The sequence below is a fragment of the Penicillium roqueforti genome, assembly GCF_015533775.1.
Source record: "Penicillium roqueforti strain LCP96 04111 chromosome Unknown scaffold_22, whole genome shotgun sequence".
In the NCBI taxonomy this organism is placed as follows: Eukaryota; Fungi; Ascomycota; class Eurotiomycetes; order Eurotiales; family Aspergillaceae; genus Penicillium; species Penicillium roqueforti.
In genome coordinates this window covers 232,046-250,611 of record NW_024067586.1, presented here as the reverse complement: position 1 = coordinate 250,611, position 18,566 = coordinate 232,046, and the positions used below count along the sequence as shown (strand labels likewise).

The 18,566-nt window shown below is 50.1% G+C and overlaps 6 protein-coding genes across 6 annotated transcripts; 2 read left to right on the top strand and 4 right to left on the bottom strand.

Moving 5' to 3' along the window:
- Positions 1-52: 52 nt before the first annotated feature.
- Positions 53-3,190, top strand: LCP9604111_7329 (uncharacterized protein; the record flags this gene model as incomplete). The annotated part of the gene is made up of 1 exon (XM_039075349.1): positions 53-3,190. One exon carries the CDS (start codon positions 53-55, stop codon positions 3,188-3,190), a length of 3,138 nt encoding a protein of 1,045 aa, XP_038926720.1.
- A 3,970-nt stretch (positions 3,191-7,160) lies between these two features.
- Positions 7,161-9,824, top strand: farB1 (putative C6 transcription factor (Ctf1B); the record flags this gene model as incomplete). The annotated part of the gene is made up of 3 exons (XM_039075348.1): positions 7,161-7,366; positions 7,419-7,585; positions 7,648-9,824. The coding sequence occupies 3 exons, from the start codon at positions 7,161-7,163 to the stop codon at positions 9,822-9,824; spliced, it is 2,550 nt and encodes an 849-aa protein (XP_038926719.1).
- A 165-nt stretch (positions 9,825-9,989) lies between these two features.
- LCP9604111_7327 (transcription factor domain-containing protein) lies at positions 9,990-12,098 on the bottom strand (the record flags this gene model as incomplete). Its single annotated transcript, XM_039075347.1, has 3 exons — positions 9,990-10,723; positions 10,779-11,958; positions 12,012-12,098. 3 exons carry the CDS (start codon positions 12,096-12,098, stop codon positions 9,990-9,992), a joined length of 2,001 nt encoding a protein of 666 aa, XP_038926718.1.
- Positions 12,099-12,422: 324 nt separating this feature from the next.
- On the bottom strand, positions 12,423-13,626 carry LCP9604111_7326 (uracil-DNA glycosylase; the record flags this gene model as incomplete). Its single annotated transcript, XM_039075346.1, has 3 exons — positions 12,423-12,701; positions 12,765-13,224; positions 13,277-13,626. The coding sequence occupies 3 exons, from the start codon at positions 13,624-13,626 to the stop codon at positions 12,423-12,425; spliced, it is 1,089 nt and encodes a 362-aa protein (XP_038926717.1).
- A 318-nt stretch (positions 13,627-13,944) lies between these two features.
- On the bottom strand, positions 13,945-15,672 carry pdiA (protein disulfide isomerase PDI1; the record flags this gene model as incomplete). Its single annotated transcript, XM_039075345.1, has 4 exons — positions 13,945-14,296; positions 14,352-14,791; positions 14,858-15,236; positions 15,296-15,672. The coding sequence occupies 4 exons, from the start codon at positions 15,670-15,672 to the stop codon at positions 13,945-13,947; spliced, it is 1,548 nt and encodes a 515-aa protein (XP_038926716.1).
- A 476-nt stretch (positions 15,673-16,148) lies between these two features.
- On the bottom strand, positions 16,149-18,003 carry atg22-1 (putative autophagy protein Atg22; the record flags this gene model as incomplete). Its single annotated transcript, XM_039075344.1, has 2 exons — positions 16,149-17,797; positions 17,871-18,003. The coding sequence occupies 2 exons, from the start codon at positions 18,001-18,003 to the stop codon at positions 16,149-16,151; spliced, it is 1,782 nt and encodes a 593-aa protein (XP_038926715.1).
- Between the last annotated feature and the right edge of the window lie 563 nt (positions 18,004-18,566).

Here is an 18,566-nt window from a genome sequence, read left to right as displayed (position 1 = left end):
CAGTTGTAACAATCTTCACCCTCGTTCTCGAGGGCCTCTCTTGGCTTTGATAATGTCAAATCCACTCTTGCCCCTCTCATCCTCCTACCAGAACGCGCGCGCACAATCTCAAATGGCGAATTCTTCGCCCTTCCTTCACAAGACCCTTGATCAGCCCTCGGAAAATGTTGCTCCCTCAAGCCCATTGAAGAGAGGATGGACAAGTCACGCTACCCCGAGTCCGAACGGCTATAATGAATACGAAACCTACTACCCTCACGAACCCGAGAACGAAAATGAACACGCGAATGACGATTTCAATGATGCCGAATCATATCAACACGGTGCTAGCTCACCGTTTCAGTTTGATGGGCGCGAAGACACCGTGGATTTCCAGAAGCAACGCGAAATGCGACAGACCTCGCCCCAATCACACCCACAACTTGAACCACTAGAGGAGGAGAGTCCTATAAGCTCTCCATTCCGTCCACATGTGACGGAGGGTGCAGTTGGTTTCCGGGGGTTGCGCGAACTGCAGCCCATATCAACTGGCTTGGACAAGCGGCTGGCTGTAGAGGAGCCAATGAGTTCTCCCTTCCGGCCTAATGCCAGTGAAGATACAGTGAATTTCCAAAATATCCACGAAGAGCAACAGTCTTCTCCTCTGCCATACCCAGAGCTTGAGCCATTGGAGGAGGAGAGCCCCGCAAGTTCCCCGTTCCGTCCTCATGTCCGGGAAGAGACAGTGGGGTTTCAAAAATTGCGCGAGGTTCAGCCTATGTCACCTGGGTTGGGAAGGCGGCTAGCTCTAGAAGATCCGGAGAGCTCCCCATTCCGCCCTGATGCGCGGGAAGAGACGGTAGACTTTGATCGCTTGCGCGAAATGCAGAGTGACTCGCCAATTCCTCAATCGCGGCCATTACCCGATCCCTCTAGTTCGCCTATCCGCAATGAAGCAAAAAACATGACAGCCGATCCATCGGAACTACATGATGTGCAAGAAGATTCACCAATAGTGTCTAAATATTCTTCACCTGTGACACCGAACTCGCCCGTCCGCGACGAAGCACCAGAGACAGTTGATACCCCAAAGTTAGATGCGCATGCGAAGTCACAGGTAGCATCCAACTCTTCTTCCCCTACTCCAGTACTTAACTCGTCCTTCCGGCCGAGTCCCAAGGACAACACCCTTGATCTTCATAAGTCACGCCGAATTTCTCGTGCATCACTTAGACTGAGTGACCAGCGCCCAGTTGCTGCAACTCCCCGCAAAAGATCTTACGACCAAACACCTGAAGATCTAGAGGCCGTTTTACAGATGAACGAGCGCCACAAGAAGGGTATGATGAGCCGACCAGATGCACCAGCGATCCACATAGATGTTGAAGAGGACCCTAGTGTCCAGGAACAGAGCGTCCTTTCCGCTGCAAGTGCCGTGCAAGACCGATCAGCAATTGGCAACAGCATGATAGAGGACAGGCACAATGAAGGAATGAGCACAGTACTTCATGAAGATGGCGACAAGGAGAATATCTCACACGAGAATTCGATGGTCGACGACTCAATGGATGACACTTGCTTGAGCACATTTTCCGCTATGCCTGATATGACTACATTTGCGAAGCTGCGCGCCCAGTCGCCGGTGAAATCAACGCGAGGAAGTGTCGCTCCCAGCCCAGCTCCCACCATGGACGGGCATCGACACATTGCCGAACCGACCACCCCAGGCACAGGGCGTAGGGCATACAGAGCGAGTGCCTATATAGATGGAAATTCGCCTACGGGATCGCCTACGCCGAGACCCAGAGGCCCACGTGATATGGCTCACCCAGGTGACTCTGCTAATCTGCTTGATTTCACCGATCAAATGAATTTCTTCCCTCGTCAGTCCATGCAAAGTGCCCGTTTCTCTACTTCGCGGCGTTCGCCTATGCGATCGGCGCGCCAATCCATTCGATCTCCTGGGAAGATGTCGTCACTTTTGGACTTTGATATTCCGGCTGCGCCTACCCCTCGATCCATTCCCACGGTCACTCCCCGTGAATTGGAGTCACTCAAGTCCGGATTCTTGTCTGACATATCTTCCCTCAAAGCCACTCTCAGCGGAAAAGAGGCTGAGGTTGCAAGCCTAAAGCAAGCAGTGGCAGACGCGGAGAGACGTGTCGGCGAAGCTCTGGAAGAAGTGCGCAACGAAGCCGCCGGCAAAGAGGTGCTGGAGATGGAACAGGCCGAGTGGGAACGTCGAGTCAATGAGATGGAGACAGTGCTGCGGTCCGCCCGCTCTGAATTAGTGGAAGGGGATCGTGAGCGTGAGCGTCTGTCTCGAAGGGCCGAAGAGGCCGAGAAAAACAGGGAAAATTTAGAAGGCCAAGTTGTTGAGCTCGAAAGTCAGCTTTCCGCTGCACGCGCTGCGGCTGCATCTAGCGCCAGTAACGCCAGCTCATCTCATCAGTCCTCTCACTCAGCTGAAGACACTGCTCGGGAAGTTCAGGATGCTGTTGAAAAGGTCGCTCGTGAGCTTCATGTGCTCTACAAGGGCAAGCATGAAACCAAGGTTGCGGCCTTGAAAAAGAGCTACGAGTCTCGCTGGGAGAAGCGCTTGCGCGAGGCGGAGAAGAAGCTAACTGCTGCACGCGAGGAAAACGAACATCTTCGCGTCGAACGTGATACCGCGCAGTCTGATTCAATGGCCGCGGCTAATACCAGTCTCTTCGCTCGCGAGAATGACAAGCACGAGGCCGAAAAGCGTGTCATGGCGGCCCAGATTAAGGGTCTGCAGCGAGAAATTGTTGCTATGAAGGAAAATACCGAGCGAATTCGTGCAGACCTGGAGTCTGAACGCGCCGAGAAGGGCGAGCTTGTTGCTGCTGTTGATGAGTGGCTAGCCATGCAGCAGCCGCCCGTCCCATCTCAGCCTCGAGACCGCGAGCCCTCTGTGGCATCTTCTGTGCACAATGACCACGTCAACGAGCCAGCTCAGCCATCGCGCGAAGTCACCCCTGATGAAAGTCGTCGCAGTGTCAGCCGTTCTGTGTCTGGAAGCATCCGTCCCCCTGCCACTACGGAAAAGAGGATCCCTAGATTCGGTGCTCCTGGCGGTCATTCTCGTGGCAATAGCGGTGGCAATGGCAGATCTGGCATTGCAATGCCTACTCCCGGTCGAGGCGGGATCATGAGTTCCATTGAGAGGATGGGCCGTGGTGGTGTTTAGATGTTTTATGGATTTGACTTTTATTCTTCTTTCTCCATTCTCCTTTCCGGTTTTTGTTTTGTTGGTCTTTTTTGATTCCCCGGCAGCAGAGTGATTTGCGTTTACCCAAATTTGGTTTATGATGTTATGTCTACTTTTATTTTTCGGCGTCTGGTCCAGACAAGGGGGCGTGAGGGTTGATTGGAATTCGAATTGGATCACTACTGAACAGATATGAAATGATATAACGATTCCATTGATCAACTGCCATTATATGCTTTTCATGACCTCGGGATCATCCTAGGCAGTTAATAAGTGGTTAGTATCGTTGGAGCATTAGAGTCTTGGATGCCAAGTCAGCAGTCTACGGAGTACACAACCTTGGGAGTCACTATGCTCCTTCTGATGTCGAGGGGTACCTTGGTTATTTTCCCAAGCCGCAGCTAGCTTATACATGAGCAGCTGACATCGGAAGAAAATAATGGGGCAAACGACTGGCTATCTGTAGGCGGATGAGTACCTGCAGGGAGAAACATGCATTGTCCAATAACATTCTATATGATGACAGCACATACTACTCCCTGTGCTGTATCACAGCAAAATATGTATTCTCTTAGCATCAGTCGAATTTCACTCAAGCAGCGAGGTTCAGCGTAGAGCTTCACTGCCGACGGTTCTTGGCCACCGCCAGCGCAGAGCGTTTCGAGGCAAAGAACCAGCAGTGGCTCACCCGTCCTGCTAACAACTAGCCTGTTCATTTATATAGATTACCCTCACTGACTAGTGCAGATATCTTCGCTGCCATTCCAGAGTGGTGGGTCTTCTCATGTTTATTGGATTTGGAACGACAGAAATTGGCGCAGGGATGCTGTGCCACTTTCTTAGGTTTTTCTTGCGGTTCGAGTCTTGCCCCTGTCTGTAGAGTCTGTCGCATATTTGCAAGTTTAACCGATGTGGCGATGCTAAGTACACCACAGCCGCAACTCTCGCAAGAATAGAAGTGACAAGCACACACCCAAGAGGCATAGGTGTACGGAGTAGAAGGAGGCATCCTACATAGGAAAGGTTCCAAGGAAATAGCCCTACCCAAGTTGGCGACAACCTCCGAGCTTACTCAGTTTCAATACATTAGTTAGAAGGAATCGTAGAATACCGGTATATACACGCTAGAACCATGGAATTCTTGCCACCGTACCAAAAAGTAAATGAAAAGAAAAAAAGAATAATTATTTCAATTTTTCCCCGGAAACGGCGATTTCTCGCGGGGTGACTTAATTAAATTCGCTGGGTATGGGGCACTTTGGCCCGAGTGAGGACCCGCGTCCCCTAGTCATGCGGAAATATTCACTTATCATACCCTGTGGCCAGCGATCACAGCCAATGATTCACGCTCATTGGAGTTTCCTATTTCCCCCGCATTTGGAGGGGCATGTACGCCATGACCCCCGACTTCCCCCATGTGCGGGATGAAAGAGGATATGATCTAAGCCGACCTGGTCTGTGGCTGAGACTCGGCCTTCCCCCCGGACTGGCGAAATGTGGGGTGCAATTATGCCGGTCTGCCGTCTTGGTCTGCTGGCTACTGGTGTTATCGAGTGCTTGGCAATTTGGGAGTCGATATATATTATCCTCGATTCTGCTGAGCTGTTCAAACTGTCAATATTTATTGACGACATGTCTGAGAGGTATGGACTTGTGTGCTCTGCAGTCCTGCAGCTATGACTCGATTAGTTGCATTTGCGCAAGTTTCATGTGCAGGGATATGTAATATAAGAGTTTTCATTCCGCTTTTCCGGGACTGAATATCACAAGTCGGCATTGGCCGAGCCTAGACGCAAGCCATGTTCAGTCCGTACGCCTGCTTTAAGCGCTGGACCACATGATTACATTTGCGGCCTTTGTCATTGAGAACGACATGAATCAGTTGGTTTAATGTTTTTTTTTTTTTTACATATCTTCTCCCTGGATAAGTTTTATACATAGATACATAGACGGCAGAAAAAGGCGGTAAGAAGCATAATTATGCAGGCCACTTTATGTACCTACTCCGTACCTTTGATCTGTTATCACGATCTACAGGGTTTGGAAGCAGACACTGAAGAATTGACAATTGAGTAACATTTCACCTTCCAAGGCTGGAACCGACCAGTTCCGATTCGGATGGCAGAGTCGGCAATGTATCGGAGCATAAGGTTTTGACTTTCAAGATGGTTTCCGATCCAAAGAATTCTAAAGAGGCACTAGGTCACGATCTGAAAAGGCATGGTACTCTACCCCAGGATCTGGTGATTCATTGGATTTGGTCTGGGGATGACGGAATATGCCGGGAAGAAGCAGATGGAATTTCCAAGGGAGGATCCGGTAATAAAACCAAAGAGATACAGAACAGAAAAGAAAAAGAAAGTAAAAAAGAAGCCAGCATTGACCTTTGCTATCGTAGTGATTGGCGTCCCACTGGATCCGCTTTCGACCTCGTGAGAGACAGAATTCTCCATTGGACTTTCAGTTGAATTCCAGGTCTGAGGCTTTTAGCGGAGTATGGCGTCATTGCGCTCTGGATATTTCAAAACGGAATGGACAGTCCTAAAAGTAAAAGTAATGAAGGGTACCCCGTTAACCCGTTCATGAAGATGTGCTTTGAGAATGTGGACGTTCTTCCGGAAATCGGCACTTTTGGTCCACGTGAGGGCTAACTCGGCAGGCCGGGTGGGAACACGGTGCGGGATATAAATTCATTTTGGCGTTCAGGGGTACTCCACGATTCCGGTTGTTGTCATTATTCCGGGGCTTGTGGATTGTGGGTAGCACGATATAATATTGGTGAGTCAAGTCTGAGTGTATCACTATTTAATGTAAGCCGTAGCACAGAGAGTACAAGTAGAACAGATTGTCCATGTGGTACAAAGGACAATTTAATTGTCTCATAGCATTGGAACGATAATGGCGTTCCACTGTGGAAGGCCCGGCCTCGAAGATTAATAATAACAACAGAGCTGTCCAGGTGCGGAGCCGTGATGACCGTGCTATTACGTAGGTCGAGTCGGTATGTAAGGAATCAATAGTTTCAACCCTGCCATGATCTATATAGTCGGAGTGTACGGAGTAGGATTGTCGTTGTATAGTCCAGAAGATGGATGTATATACAACATATATCGACACCGTTCAATAAGCAGAAACCAACCTTGGAAGAGTGCTGATCACATTACTCATCGGTCCAGACGTCGACTCAAACGGGCCAAAATGCCTCCACATCGGCTCCGCTGGTCGGAGACTGGAGAACTCAGTCTCCAGTCTTGGCGGTTGGGACAGTTGGGGAATGTGAGAAAAGACTGGAAAATTCCCCTTTTTTCGACTTCGACCCGCAATTTAGGATCTTCACGGCGTTTTATTTATTAATGTTTTAGCCCGGTGTTTTTCGGAGGATAGAGGGCCCACTTGGCATGGGAAAGAAAAAGAGCAATCAAAAGAAACATTGAATATTGCAATTCAAAATATCTCATATATTGGCATATGCAGAGAATGATATCATAGATCGACTTTCACATGTCCAAAGCAGACGTAACGTGACCGGGCCGAGAGAGGTGTCGAAGGTACCCCAGTCTGACGGGTCTTAGCCCTGACTTTGTAGTGGCATATTACCCAACTGGGTAATTTTCTGTAATACCTGGGGGGAACAGTAAGCCGTAATCTATTCCTAGCGGATCGACTCCCCTCAAACCTTGGCTGTTTGCGGGTTCAACCATGGTAAGGAAAAATGTGGGAACCTGGGGCATACTTAAACCTTGCGGGATGCAATTAAATAAAAAAGGATTCCCTCCATTTCGGCCTTCGACTTGCTTTTCCTTTTCTTTCTTTTTTTTTATTTTCCTATTTCTTTCCTATTTCACATATTCACACATCGTGACATTCCCTTTTCGGCTCTCTATCACATGCCCGGTGTCTCTATATAACTCGAATGTTCCCTAGTCGCCCCCGAACACAATAACACACCATGACCGATACTGAATCTGGGAAACGAAAGGCCTCCACGGCCGGTCTCTCCGCTCATAACCGTCCCGTGAAGAGACGCGCCTCGAAGGCTTGCTGTTGTTGCCGTGCCCGTAAAGTGCGCTGTGATGTGGTGGAGAATGGCTCTCCATGCACGAATTGCCGGTTAGACCAGGTCGAGTGCGTGGTCACCGAGAGTAAACGCAGAAAGTTCGTGCAATTGAAATTAATTACCTATAAACTTCACTGACATGTGATTTAGGAAGTCTCGCATTGAGATAGAGAACCTTTCGGAGTCTCCGGAGGGCTCGGAGGAGAATCCTTTCTCCCGCCTTAGTGATCTTTCAGGATTGGCCGATTTGGTACCGACATCTCCCTCGCAAGCCTCTGTGGATCTTGACCACGGTCAACATATGCCTCATCTACTATGTTCGTCAATTCCCTCGAAACCCCGAAGAAATCCATTTGGCTGACCAAAAAAAAAACAACAGATCAAAATCAGGCTCAACGCATCGGTTCCGACGACCACTATCGACGCCGCATGGCTCCGAACCCAGCCGTTCCCGCTTCAATGCCATTAGCCAATGTGACCTCGCAAATCCAACAACTATTAGACCCCAATTTCGGCAATACGAGACCCGGGAGTGGTTTCCTCCCGGATTACATCCGAGGACTTCCCGCACGACTTCAGAAAGAGGATATTGACTACTTGGCCGTCAAGGGTGCCTTGACTATCCCCGATGTGACACTACGGAACGAACTCTTGAAAAGCTATATTCACTATGTCCACACATATATGCCCTTGCTCGATCTGGAGGAGTTCCTGCAGAATATCGTCCAGAATGATGGAATCCACCGCATCAGTCTGCTTCTCTTCCAGGCTGTCATGTTTGCCGGTGTGGCCTTCATTGATATGAAGCATCTGCAGGCCGCCGGCTACCAGACTCGCAAGGTCGCCCGGAAAGTCTTCTTCCAGCGTGCTCGTCTCCTATACGATTTCGACTACGAGGTGGACCGCATCTCGCTTGTTCAATCGCTTCTGCTCATGACCTACTGGTACGAAACTCCCGACGACCAAAAGGACACTTGGCATTGGATGGGGGTGAGTCTATCTTTAGCCCACACAATCGGCCTTCACCGGGATCCCGGCAACTCGCGGATGGATATCCGTCGGCAACGCATGTGGAAGCGGATATGGTGGAGCACCTACACCCGTGACCGACTGATTGCCCTAGGCATGCGACGGCCTATGCGTGTCAAGGATGACGATTGTGATGTGCCTATGCTGAGTCTCGATGACTTCGAATTCCACCCTTTCTCCCCCGAGATCGTGGCGATTGTTGGCAACTCGGAGATTCTCCAGAATGTCAGCCACCAGCGCGAGCTCGCCTTGATGTTCATCGAGAAAGCGAAGCTCTGCCTCTGCGTCAGCCATGTATTATCTGCCCAGTACTCGGTCCTCAGCCATAAGTTTGGTGGCACCATGGAGACCACCATGATGCTCGTCCCGAAGAAATCCACCGCGGAGACCTTCGAGGTACGAAGTTGTGACCAGGAATTGGAGGACTGGCTGGCCAACCTCCCCGTCGAAACCCAATATGCACCATCCAACGGATCGAAACTATCCGAAGCAGACGAAGTGCTTCACTCCCATCGCGCTTTGTTGAAGATGGTCTATCTCACCACATCTAGCGCTCTGCACCGCCCGCAAGTCCTCCCCGCCGTTCCCTACCCATCCGCAGACGCCGAACTCCAAGACATGTCCCGAAAGAAGGTGCGATTCGCCGCAGTCGAGATCACTGCCATCGCCCAGGACTTGCATTGCCTCGACCTGACCCGGTACTACCCCACCACCGGTGTCACAGTCCTTCTACCAGCCGTCATCATACATCTCCTCGACATCAAGTCCACCGACCCAAGCATCCGCATGACAAGCCTCCAGCGCTTCTATCAATGCATGCGAATCCTCCAACGCCTGCGCGAAATCTACGCCTCTGCCGACTTCGCCACCTCCTTCCTCGAAGCCGCAATTCGCAAAGCAGGCATTCAGCTTACTATCTCTCCCCAAGACATCCAGCCTTCTCCAGCCTCATCAAATCCCCGCGAACAACCTACCACATCCTCAGATCCCTTCAATCTCTCTACGACCACCAACACCACCATCCCCTCCCGCCTGCACACCCTCACGCCCCCGCCGGATTCCCTCGCTCAGAAGATCCCGGATCTCACATACCCCAAACTCTCCGGTCCTTCCGCGGGCGGACGGTCTACCGGAGACATTTTTGCTTCGACACCACCGCACTCCGACGGAAGCGAGAACGGCAGCACCAATAACCTCAATCTGAATGCCAACCACAACAAGGACCCCAATGCCTTTGCTATGCCCTCTGAAATGAGTCTCACCGAACTCATGGATCTGGCAAATGATGCCGAAGTCACCCAGAATGACTTCGATGCACTTATTAACTTTGACGATCCGGGCAACACCGATTTCTTTGCCGATGACAACGCACAACCAAACGGTCTCCCGACCCATGAGAAGGGCTTTGATTTTGAGGTTGATAACGTGAACATGATGGGCTTCGATGCTGAAACTAAGACTGTTGATTTCGCCCATCTGGCGGGGAACGGTATGTCCGAGCATGAGTCTATGAAGCTTTCAGAATGAAGACCATATCCGAAAGGCAACTTCGGCTTGGAGACAGTCTGTTGATGAACGGCTTCTCGTATGGAAGGTTGCACAGGCGAATGGCTTGGCACTAAAATTCACGCTGCATCATGTATAGTTTCTTTCATTTTTTTTATACATAGTATATACTTCTAATGATGATGATTATGACTGCGGATCATTCGTTTGCCCTTGATTTTCCATAAAAATAGGATCCCAGAAATGGGTCGGTAGAGAGATATCTAAGAACTCTCCGAACAGTGTGTCAATGTCTGCAAATCCGTCTTGTATAGATGTATCCAGACCGCCCACCGGAGGTTGGAGGACGTCCATCGCGAATTCCGGCGGAGACACAGCAGTGGTTCCATGGTCGTTATTGCGTTGCCTCTTAGCTCGGGGGGAATTGTTGCCTTGAGGTGCCGGATTAATTGTCCCTGGCCCCTCTGATACCGGGCCGTGGGTGCTGACTTCTTTGTGCGAGGCCTCTGCCACATGCTGTGGACCGATAGGGTTCGTCCGAGAGGATTGTGGCTTGCCTTGAATCTGGTGCAGGGCTTTTTGGCCCAGCCGGGCCATCGCCTCGGCGGAATACCAATATGGACTAAGAGTTTCTAGAACGGAGCGGCACGCTTCAAGACTAGCTTTCGCTCGGTCGAGGTGCGTGATAAGTCTGCTCGAGCGGAGTTGTCGATATGCAACACCCATAGACAAGGTGACAGAGTACGGCACGATTGGAAGGGGTGGTAGGTCATCTGCACACTCCGAGGCGACGATGGAGTGAATGCGAACAGCTGCTAGTCCTTGTCTGACAGACGACAGTCTGGTGCTATCGATGTTCTCGGTGGGTTTATACCGACAGGATAAAATAGCCACAGAATGATAGTAAAGCTCCAAGAAGCCTACTCGCGGTTAGCTCAAACGATAGCACAGCAGAGACCTCCATGATAGACATACCCAGAGTAGCAAAATCCAGGTCATCTTGGGTATCCTCCCCTACGATATCCTCAAACGCAGGGAATCCCTCTTCCCACCCGCTTGTGGCTTCTGCAGAGGGTCGGTAGAACGATATGACAGTTGCGAGCAAATCCGACACGGCAAGCCACACCTCGAAAGCCCCTCGCGACGTCTGAGCGCTGACATCGGGCTTTACGACCCCGATATCGCGGTCAGCTAGAAGAACCGGCCGCCCACCGATACTTGCATGCACCTTGTCCAATGTCCATAGACACCAGAAGAGTTTAGTGAGGGAATCCGTGGAGGTTTGATTCGGCCGGCCGAGATGCAATCCTACCGTCTGGGCCTGATGGATAGCTTGGCAGAGATGTAGAGATGCCGCCTCGGCCCCTTCAAGACCCTCACAGTGCAAGGACATCAGTGCAAGAACGCGGATCCGTGTCAACCGATCCGGTTCTAGCTCTGCGTCCATAGCTACAACCAGCTCCTTATATATCTCAGAACAGAATTGGCGTGACGATAGGATTGGGCCGTCTGGCACAAGGCGTAAGTGGGGATTAGCCGCGCGGGTCTTTGCTGCGGCGAGGCATATGGCTTTTTCAAGGAACACCGACGCCGAGCCTTCTTCTTGGGCTTGGAAAGATTCCTGGTCGACTATTGGCACGATGTGATTAACCTTGGAGAAATAGATAGCGGACAAAGACTGGCGCGTCGCGAGAGGTAGTTGTTCGCATGCTTGTATCCCCGCCGCAAACCTTTGGTGAAGTAACGATGCAATGGCTTGGCCATCGATTGCGCTTTGTGCCGGGATATTGGCTGCATATTCTCCGGCTGTGGCTTGTCCTCTCTGTATGCCCCGAGGCTCTGCTTTCTGCGCAGCTGGGGAGTTGATCCAAAGCCCGATACGATCCCGGAGAGGGCTCCCAGTCGGCTCATCTAATCGCTCGCGAATCAGGGATTCTGGATTGAGATCTCCCACAAATCGCTCGGTGGCAGGAACCGATAACGGAGCTAGACTGTCGGACGTTGTTTGCGCTCGGTCTATGTGCGCGGATGCAGGAAGCTGTTCGCGATTCGAGTCATTTCTGTGAATAGGCCTCCCAAGGTCATCGTGCGATTGTGGCGGTGATCTCGGGTCATTGAAGGGTTCCCATTTGGGAATCAAATGCCGGCAGCGTTTCTATTGCGAGGTTAGATGGAAAGTTGGGTTCAATATTCCCATCGTGTACGTACCTTTGATCGTTGGCACGTGGGACAAGCTCGCAAAGCTCGAGTGCGACTCCGCGATTGAGGGATATCCGGAAGCCACGTGAGTTCCATCTAGGAAACCATTTACATCACAGGTGTACTTATAGGGGAGATTCTCAGCAGAAGAAGAATCGGAGATCGAGATAGGCTTATCGATAAGGAGCTCGCAAGATCGTTGTCAACCAATGAGCTTAATTGAAATGAGCTTAATTAAAGACATCGATGAAACAGACATTCAATAGATTGAAATGAAAATTAGCTACTATACATATAGAAATGGCCCAACTTCTTAACTCCTGAAATATTCCTCGGGTAAAAGAACATGGAAACAAACACAGCCAACGCAGGACTTTTCTAAGCCAGCAAGGTGACAGGCATGCATGCAGTTCAAGAAGTCTAAATTGTGTTCGAAGAAGCTTCTGCTTCGGCCGACATTAGGGCTTCAATAGCGTCATCGTCATCAAACTCATCATCATTGTCAGGCTGGGCTTTGACATCCTCAGGCTTGACAGGTTGTGGCAAATGGTTGACCAAAGCGGTCGAATCTTCCTTGTCAGAAACGCAAGGAGGCAACAGAGGCTTTTCGGATGGCACTAAGCTCCAGTCAATGATTTCGTCTTCTCCGTACCGCAAAGCAAGCCAATCATTGCACTTCTTGAAGTGTCCATTTTTGAACTATATATCATCCTGTCAGCAAATATGGTTTCCAAGGATGTCCTTAGATGAGGATCTACTCACAAAGCCATTATGCGCACTCAGAGGACTGGGATGCACGGATTGTAGGATGCAGTGCTTCTCTTTGTTGATTTTCGCTACTCTGTTTCCAGCAGGCCGGCCCCAAGCAAGGAAGACGACGCCGGTGGTTCGTACCCGAGCAACGAGATCGATAACTTTCTGTGTGAATTTCTCCCAACCCTTGTTGGAATGACTGTTGGCCTGGTGGGCACGAACCGTAAGACAAGTGTTGAGCATCAGGACGCCACGCTCAGCCCAAGGTATGAGAAGCCCTCCCTTATCGGGCGGTGATTCGAAGTCAGGATAGTCGATCTTGATACCTTTGTAGATATTGAGCAATGATGGCGGGGCTCGTACAGGGGCACGGACGGAGAAACATAGCCCATGAGCTTGGTTGTGATTGTGATACGGATCCTGGCCAATAATGACCACCTTGACCTTGTTCAGGGGGGTGTGTCGGGACCTACAGTATGATCAGCACACACATTTGGCCTGAATAGAGTGATCCAATTTACCAAGAATAGACATCCTCCTCTGGTGGAAAGACCTTAATATTGGAATCTTTCTCCTTCTTCAGGAACCGCTTCAGGTTCAAGAATTCAGTGCTGACCACTTCATCCTTCAAGTGAGCGAGCCAGCTCTCATCCAAGGTATCAATTTCCAACTGCAATAGTTCCCTTTGTTCTGGCGTCAGGGAAGCAACCCATTTTGCCTTATCAAAGCTGCATGGCCGTGGGGCTGAAGTTGCGCTCGCGGGTTTCGGCTTTGGAGCTCCAAAGAATGCAGTGATGCTTCCACCTTTGGGTTTTTTCGAGTCAGGGGCGGAGAGATGCTCCGATTTTCGTTTCATGACAGGGCTGACCATGATGGGCAAATATGAAGATTGGAGAAATAACCCCAGGACTTTGGAAGTTGTCGGGAGCTCAATCCGGGGCGATAAGAAATCGACGCGTTTCACGCGACGCGATTGATCTGCAAGGCTGGGAGATGATCAAATATAGTATTTATAAAATTTATAGAATTATACGGAGAAACTATTTACTGATTCAATCTATACCAGCCACTACAAGAGTCTGGATTGTGCCACAACAGTCTACGGGGAATAAATGGCATCGAATATAAGTCCGAGTTCAGGCATAGAATACAACATATCAAGTTACACATTCAAAAAGCGAGTAAGCGCTTAAAGCTCGTCATGAATATCCTTCTCATCGGATGCGGGAGACTCGGTGGCCTTGGGGGCCGAAGTGACCTCGGCACGCTCCTCGGGCTTCTTGGAGCCATCGGCCAGGCCGTCCGCCTGATACTTGCCGTTCTCCTTGATGAAGGCGACTAGGTCCTCCACGGTACGGGAACCAGAGTACTCAATAGGTGAGTCCTTAGCACCAGCGGGGTAGAGCTTGATGGTGGGGAAGCCAGTGATGGAATCTGGCACATCGTTGGCAGTGGCGTCGACTTTGGCGACAGTGACCTTCTCATTCAACTCGGGGACATCGGCATACAACGCAGCAAGCTCTTCGTACTTGGGAGCAAGACTGTGATGATGAGTTAGACATGCGACAAATGGTAGATGAGGTGTGAAAAACTTACGACTTGCAGTGTCCGCACCAGGGAGCGTAGAACTCGACCAGCACATCCTTTTCGTTATCAACGACAACCTCCTGGTAGTTGCGGCCAACAACAACAGTAACAGATCCCTCCTGAGTCTCGGGAATGGGCTCGGACTTGAGGCTAGGCTCAACCTTGCCCTCAAGGACATCCTTGATGAACTTGCCGATATCCTTGGCATCAACCTTCTTAGTCTGATCGTAAGGGTACTTGGCGTTCTTAGTAGTGTCCTGGATAGCGAAAGCAGGGAACTTCTCGGGCTCAAGGTTAAGGTTGCCGGCGTGAGCGCCGAAGAGCTTAGCATCAAGGGTAACAATGTTGATAGCTCCACGGTGGTTCTCAGCGATGGGACGGAAATCAGCAGCGAGCTGCTCGCGCTCCTCGGGAGTCTCGGCAAAGATGTAAGCCAGGGGAATACCGGCCTAATCGTTGTAGAAAGTCAGTTTCTTTTCTTGCTCAAATACGAGGACAGAAGAAGTTAGACATACCGCCATGTACTTTGAGTAAGTCTCGGGACCAAGCTCGCCAACAAGAGGAGTACTAGCGGTCTTGACCCATTCAAGGATGGCCTCTTCCTCCAGCTTTCCGTCGTAAACGGCCACCTTCTCATCGAATTCCTTGTAGAGAACAATCGAGGGCTGCTTGGCGCCCTCGGCCTTAGCGAGAGCAGCATCGTTGGAGGCAGCGAAGAGGAAGTTGTCACGCTGGGATTCAGCGAACGAAGTGAAGCTCTTGTTGGAGGCGCTGTCGTCAGAAGCCACGTATCCAATAATAACAATCTTGTCCAAGGCCTTGAATTCCTCTAGGTTCTCCTCGTTCACGTTCGAGACGGCGGGCATAGACTGCTTGGTCATGTATGAAATGATTCTATCGAGGAAACGCGTTAATTTCCAGAGCACAAGAACCCGAAACCTAGAATGACTTACGCGTCGGACTTGCGGGCACCAGCGTAGGGCTTGTGTGCATCGGGGCCACGGAATACCTTCAGAGTAGGGTAGCCATCAACTTCGTAGGTTCGGCAGAGCTCCTCTTCCACGGTGCAATCCACCTTGATCACGGGGATATCCTTGGCCTTCAGCTCTGTGGCAGCCTCCTCATAATGGGGTGCAAGGGCCTTGCAGTGACCGCACCAAGGCGCATAGAACTCAGCAAGCACCAAAGGGTGCTCCTTGACGAATTCATCAAAGGTTTCGGTTGTCAAGGTGACGACATTGGCGTCAGTGTCGGCAACTTCAGGCTCAGCAGCGTGGACTGCCGCAGTAGCTCCGAGAAGGCTCAGGACCAGAGGGGCGAAAGACCGCATAATTAATATCTTGAATCAAACAACCAAAATGCTCAAGGTTGAAAGCTAGAAGAAAGTAGAGACAAGCTTAAAAGATCCAGAGAGGGAAGGTTTTATTGGGGAGTGGGAACTTGAGGACAGTGTGTTCACTAAAGGTGGAGCTTTGTGACTGGGCTATGCAGGGTTGCAAGGGCGGACCTTCCTTCAGGTACCTGGTACCTCCGTTGCCAGGTCAATTTATGGGAAATTCGAGTATAAGGTACAAGATACTTGAATAAGGTACAGGTACAACTATAACAATAATGGTAACGGAGACATGCCCTTGATATTTGACGCATTGTTGACAAGTGGCCTCTATTGTATATATCCTACTATAACATCACGAAATCTATGGGAATACCCTTCTTTCTTTTAGTTGTAAACGAAAACCCTACGAATAGAGACCCTTAATGCAATTTCCCCTACTTCTCACTTCACAGTCACACATACATTGATCTTCACTCTTCAATCGGATCCCCCGTGGTTTGATCGTCAGATATGGTCCCATACTCAGATCTTTGCGGTATGCCATCCAATTCGGCTCCCAACGCCAATGCATCTCGTTGACCGCGGTCGACATCCACCAAAAGCATAAGTGGTAGTGGCACAATAATCAAAATCGCCAAGAACCCAAACGCCGGTCGAATCTCACCGTAGCGATCCGTAATAGCGCCAACAATAGCTGGTCCAAAAATGCTAGACCCTTTGTCGGTGATTGCATAAAGCGCGTAGAAAGCCGCTTCGTAACCAGGGGGGATGAGTTGCCCGAAGAAGCTTCGACAGTATGATGACAGTCCACCCATAACAAGGCCATAAACGGCCCCCAAAGGATACATTTCCCAAGGCTGGTGGAGACCAAGCCCCACGCGTTGCACAGCCGGGATGAATCCAAGAAGACCATACAGTGGAATGAGCTCAAACAAGATAATACACGCAATAATTGTTTGTGAGGCTCTGAGATTGAAGAAATTCGATATGTAGCTCCAGGTGAATGCACCGAATACTCCTGCAAGCATGACGATCACATTGATCAGTCCCAGGGCGGCAGGCTTCATGTTGAGTTGGGTTTTCGCAAATAGTACGGCAGTGCCACTGACAGTGGCAATTCCATCACTGAGAAGGAACCAGGCAGCAAGGAAGATCACGATATCTTTCAGCTGCCGCGCCCGCGCGATGGTTTTTCCAAGAGATTTCCAGGCGTATGCCATGTATGAGATCCACGAATGGAGCGGTTTGCCGTCACTGCCCAACAAAGGTGGGCCTGGCCGAGTGCGCAGCCACAAGGCTGCCGGGATGGTAAAAACAAACCACCATAGCCCAATCAAGAAGAGCACAAGGCGTAATGAGAATGTTGGTGAACGCACGACCACAACAACTAAGATAGAAAACACCTGTAAAATCACTGCACCAATATAGCCTATGCCGATGCCATTGGACGAGATTCTGGTGGAGAGTCTAAGCTCTAGGGAAGTGATAGTGGAAGCAGACGTCTTTGTGGCTTCTCTGTTAGGCCCGAGTAGCGGCGTAGAGTCATCCATGTTTGTTCGGTCCATATCTCCGGTCGAAGAAAATAAAGGGTTGCCCCTGGGGCTTGTCACATTACCGCCTGACGGTGTCGCCTCTTCACTTTCCTTAAGCGATGGATGGTGGCGGACCAGAACAGGTAGAAACGAATTCAAAAGGACAAAAGACGCACCAAAGCAAGTATTTGAAATGATTGCAAGCAGTCCACCTAGGAGGTAAACTTTGGGGACCACAACCAAAAACAACATGGTCGCAATTGAGCCGATGAGAGCAAAAACAATCAAGAGTTTCTTGCGATAGGTTCCATGGTCAGCGGCTCCTGACATTGAAATTATCAGGACTGCCTGAACTAAGACGCTCAATGAAAAAGTATACAGGGCAAAGCTTGCCGTGTTGATTTCAGCGCCGAGGAAGTAAATGATGCACTGGCCGCCATCTGACACCTGGGGAAGATACACCGGTGCATCCGAGCCTGGTGATGGCAGCGAGGGTCTCCAGGTTGCGCTGCATGGTGTCGTTTTGTCGGACAGCAGAACGCCCCGATCCCGAGCCATCTGCTCCAGCGTTATCGGAAGAAATGAACCTTTCACAGATCAGATAAAAAGTCTAGGATGAAGATGCAAAAAACAGATCTATGAAAGTAGAATCACACGTACCCATGGCACAGACTACAAAGACCTCGGCAGCCCAGCCATAGCAATACCAGCCAGCAAGCTCCCTCTTGCTAGTCGGCCGGGTGTCATCACCAAGATATTGAGGGAGAGACTCGACATTCTCCTGTATACTCATGGCTGGCAAGGGAAAGCCAAATTCATGGCCAGAAACAAATCAAATGAGAAGGCATATAGTATTTTGAGGTAATAAAATTCAGTTCAAAGTGACTTGGGTTAACGATGCCTAGGGGGTAGGTAGTTGGGTGACGGTATCAAAGAGGTGAGGTCATACGGCCAATGTTGACTTTCTGGGGTTGGGGTATTTCACAAGGTATGGTACAGGAAGTCACTAGGAACTTCAGGACCAGTGTTAAGTTGTATTTTAGTGATTGTAGCGGTACTTCCAATAATACATCGTATATTACCACACTCTGCAAATTGATACATCACAATACCAGGCACCAAGGCACCAAATCAAAGGCGGTATGGTAAATGCATGCAGCGCATCGCGCTTTCATCAAATCAAATCATCTTGGGCTTGAGATATTGTTGACCAGTCCTCTTCTGGGCACACTTTATTCCCAGGTGCTGCTTTTCCAGAATATCTATGAACATTTGAATTCATTTTACTTCGGCAGTTATTCTGCCTTTCGTTTCCTGCAGCCCACCAGATTGTTTTGCTGCGTTCCTCGATTGCGA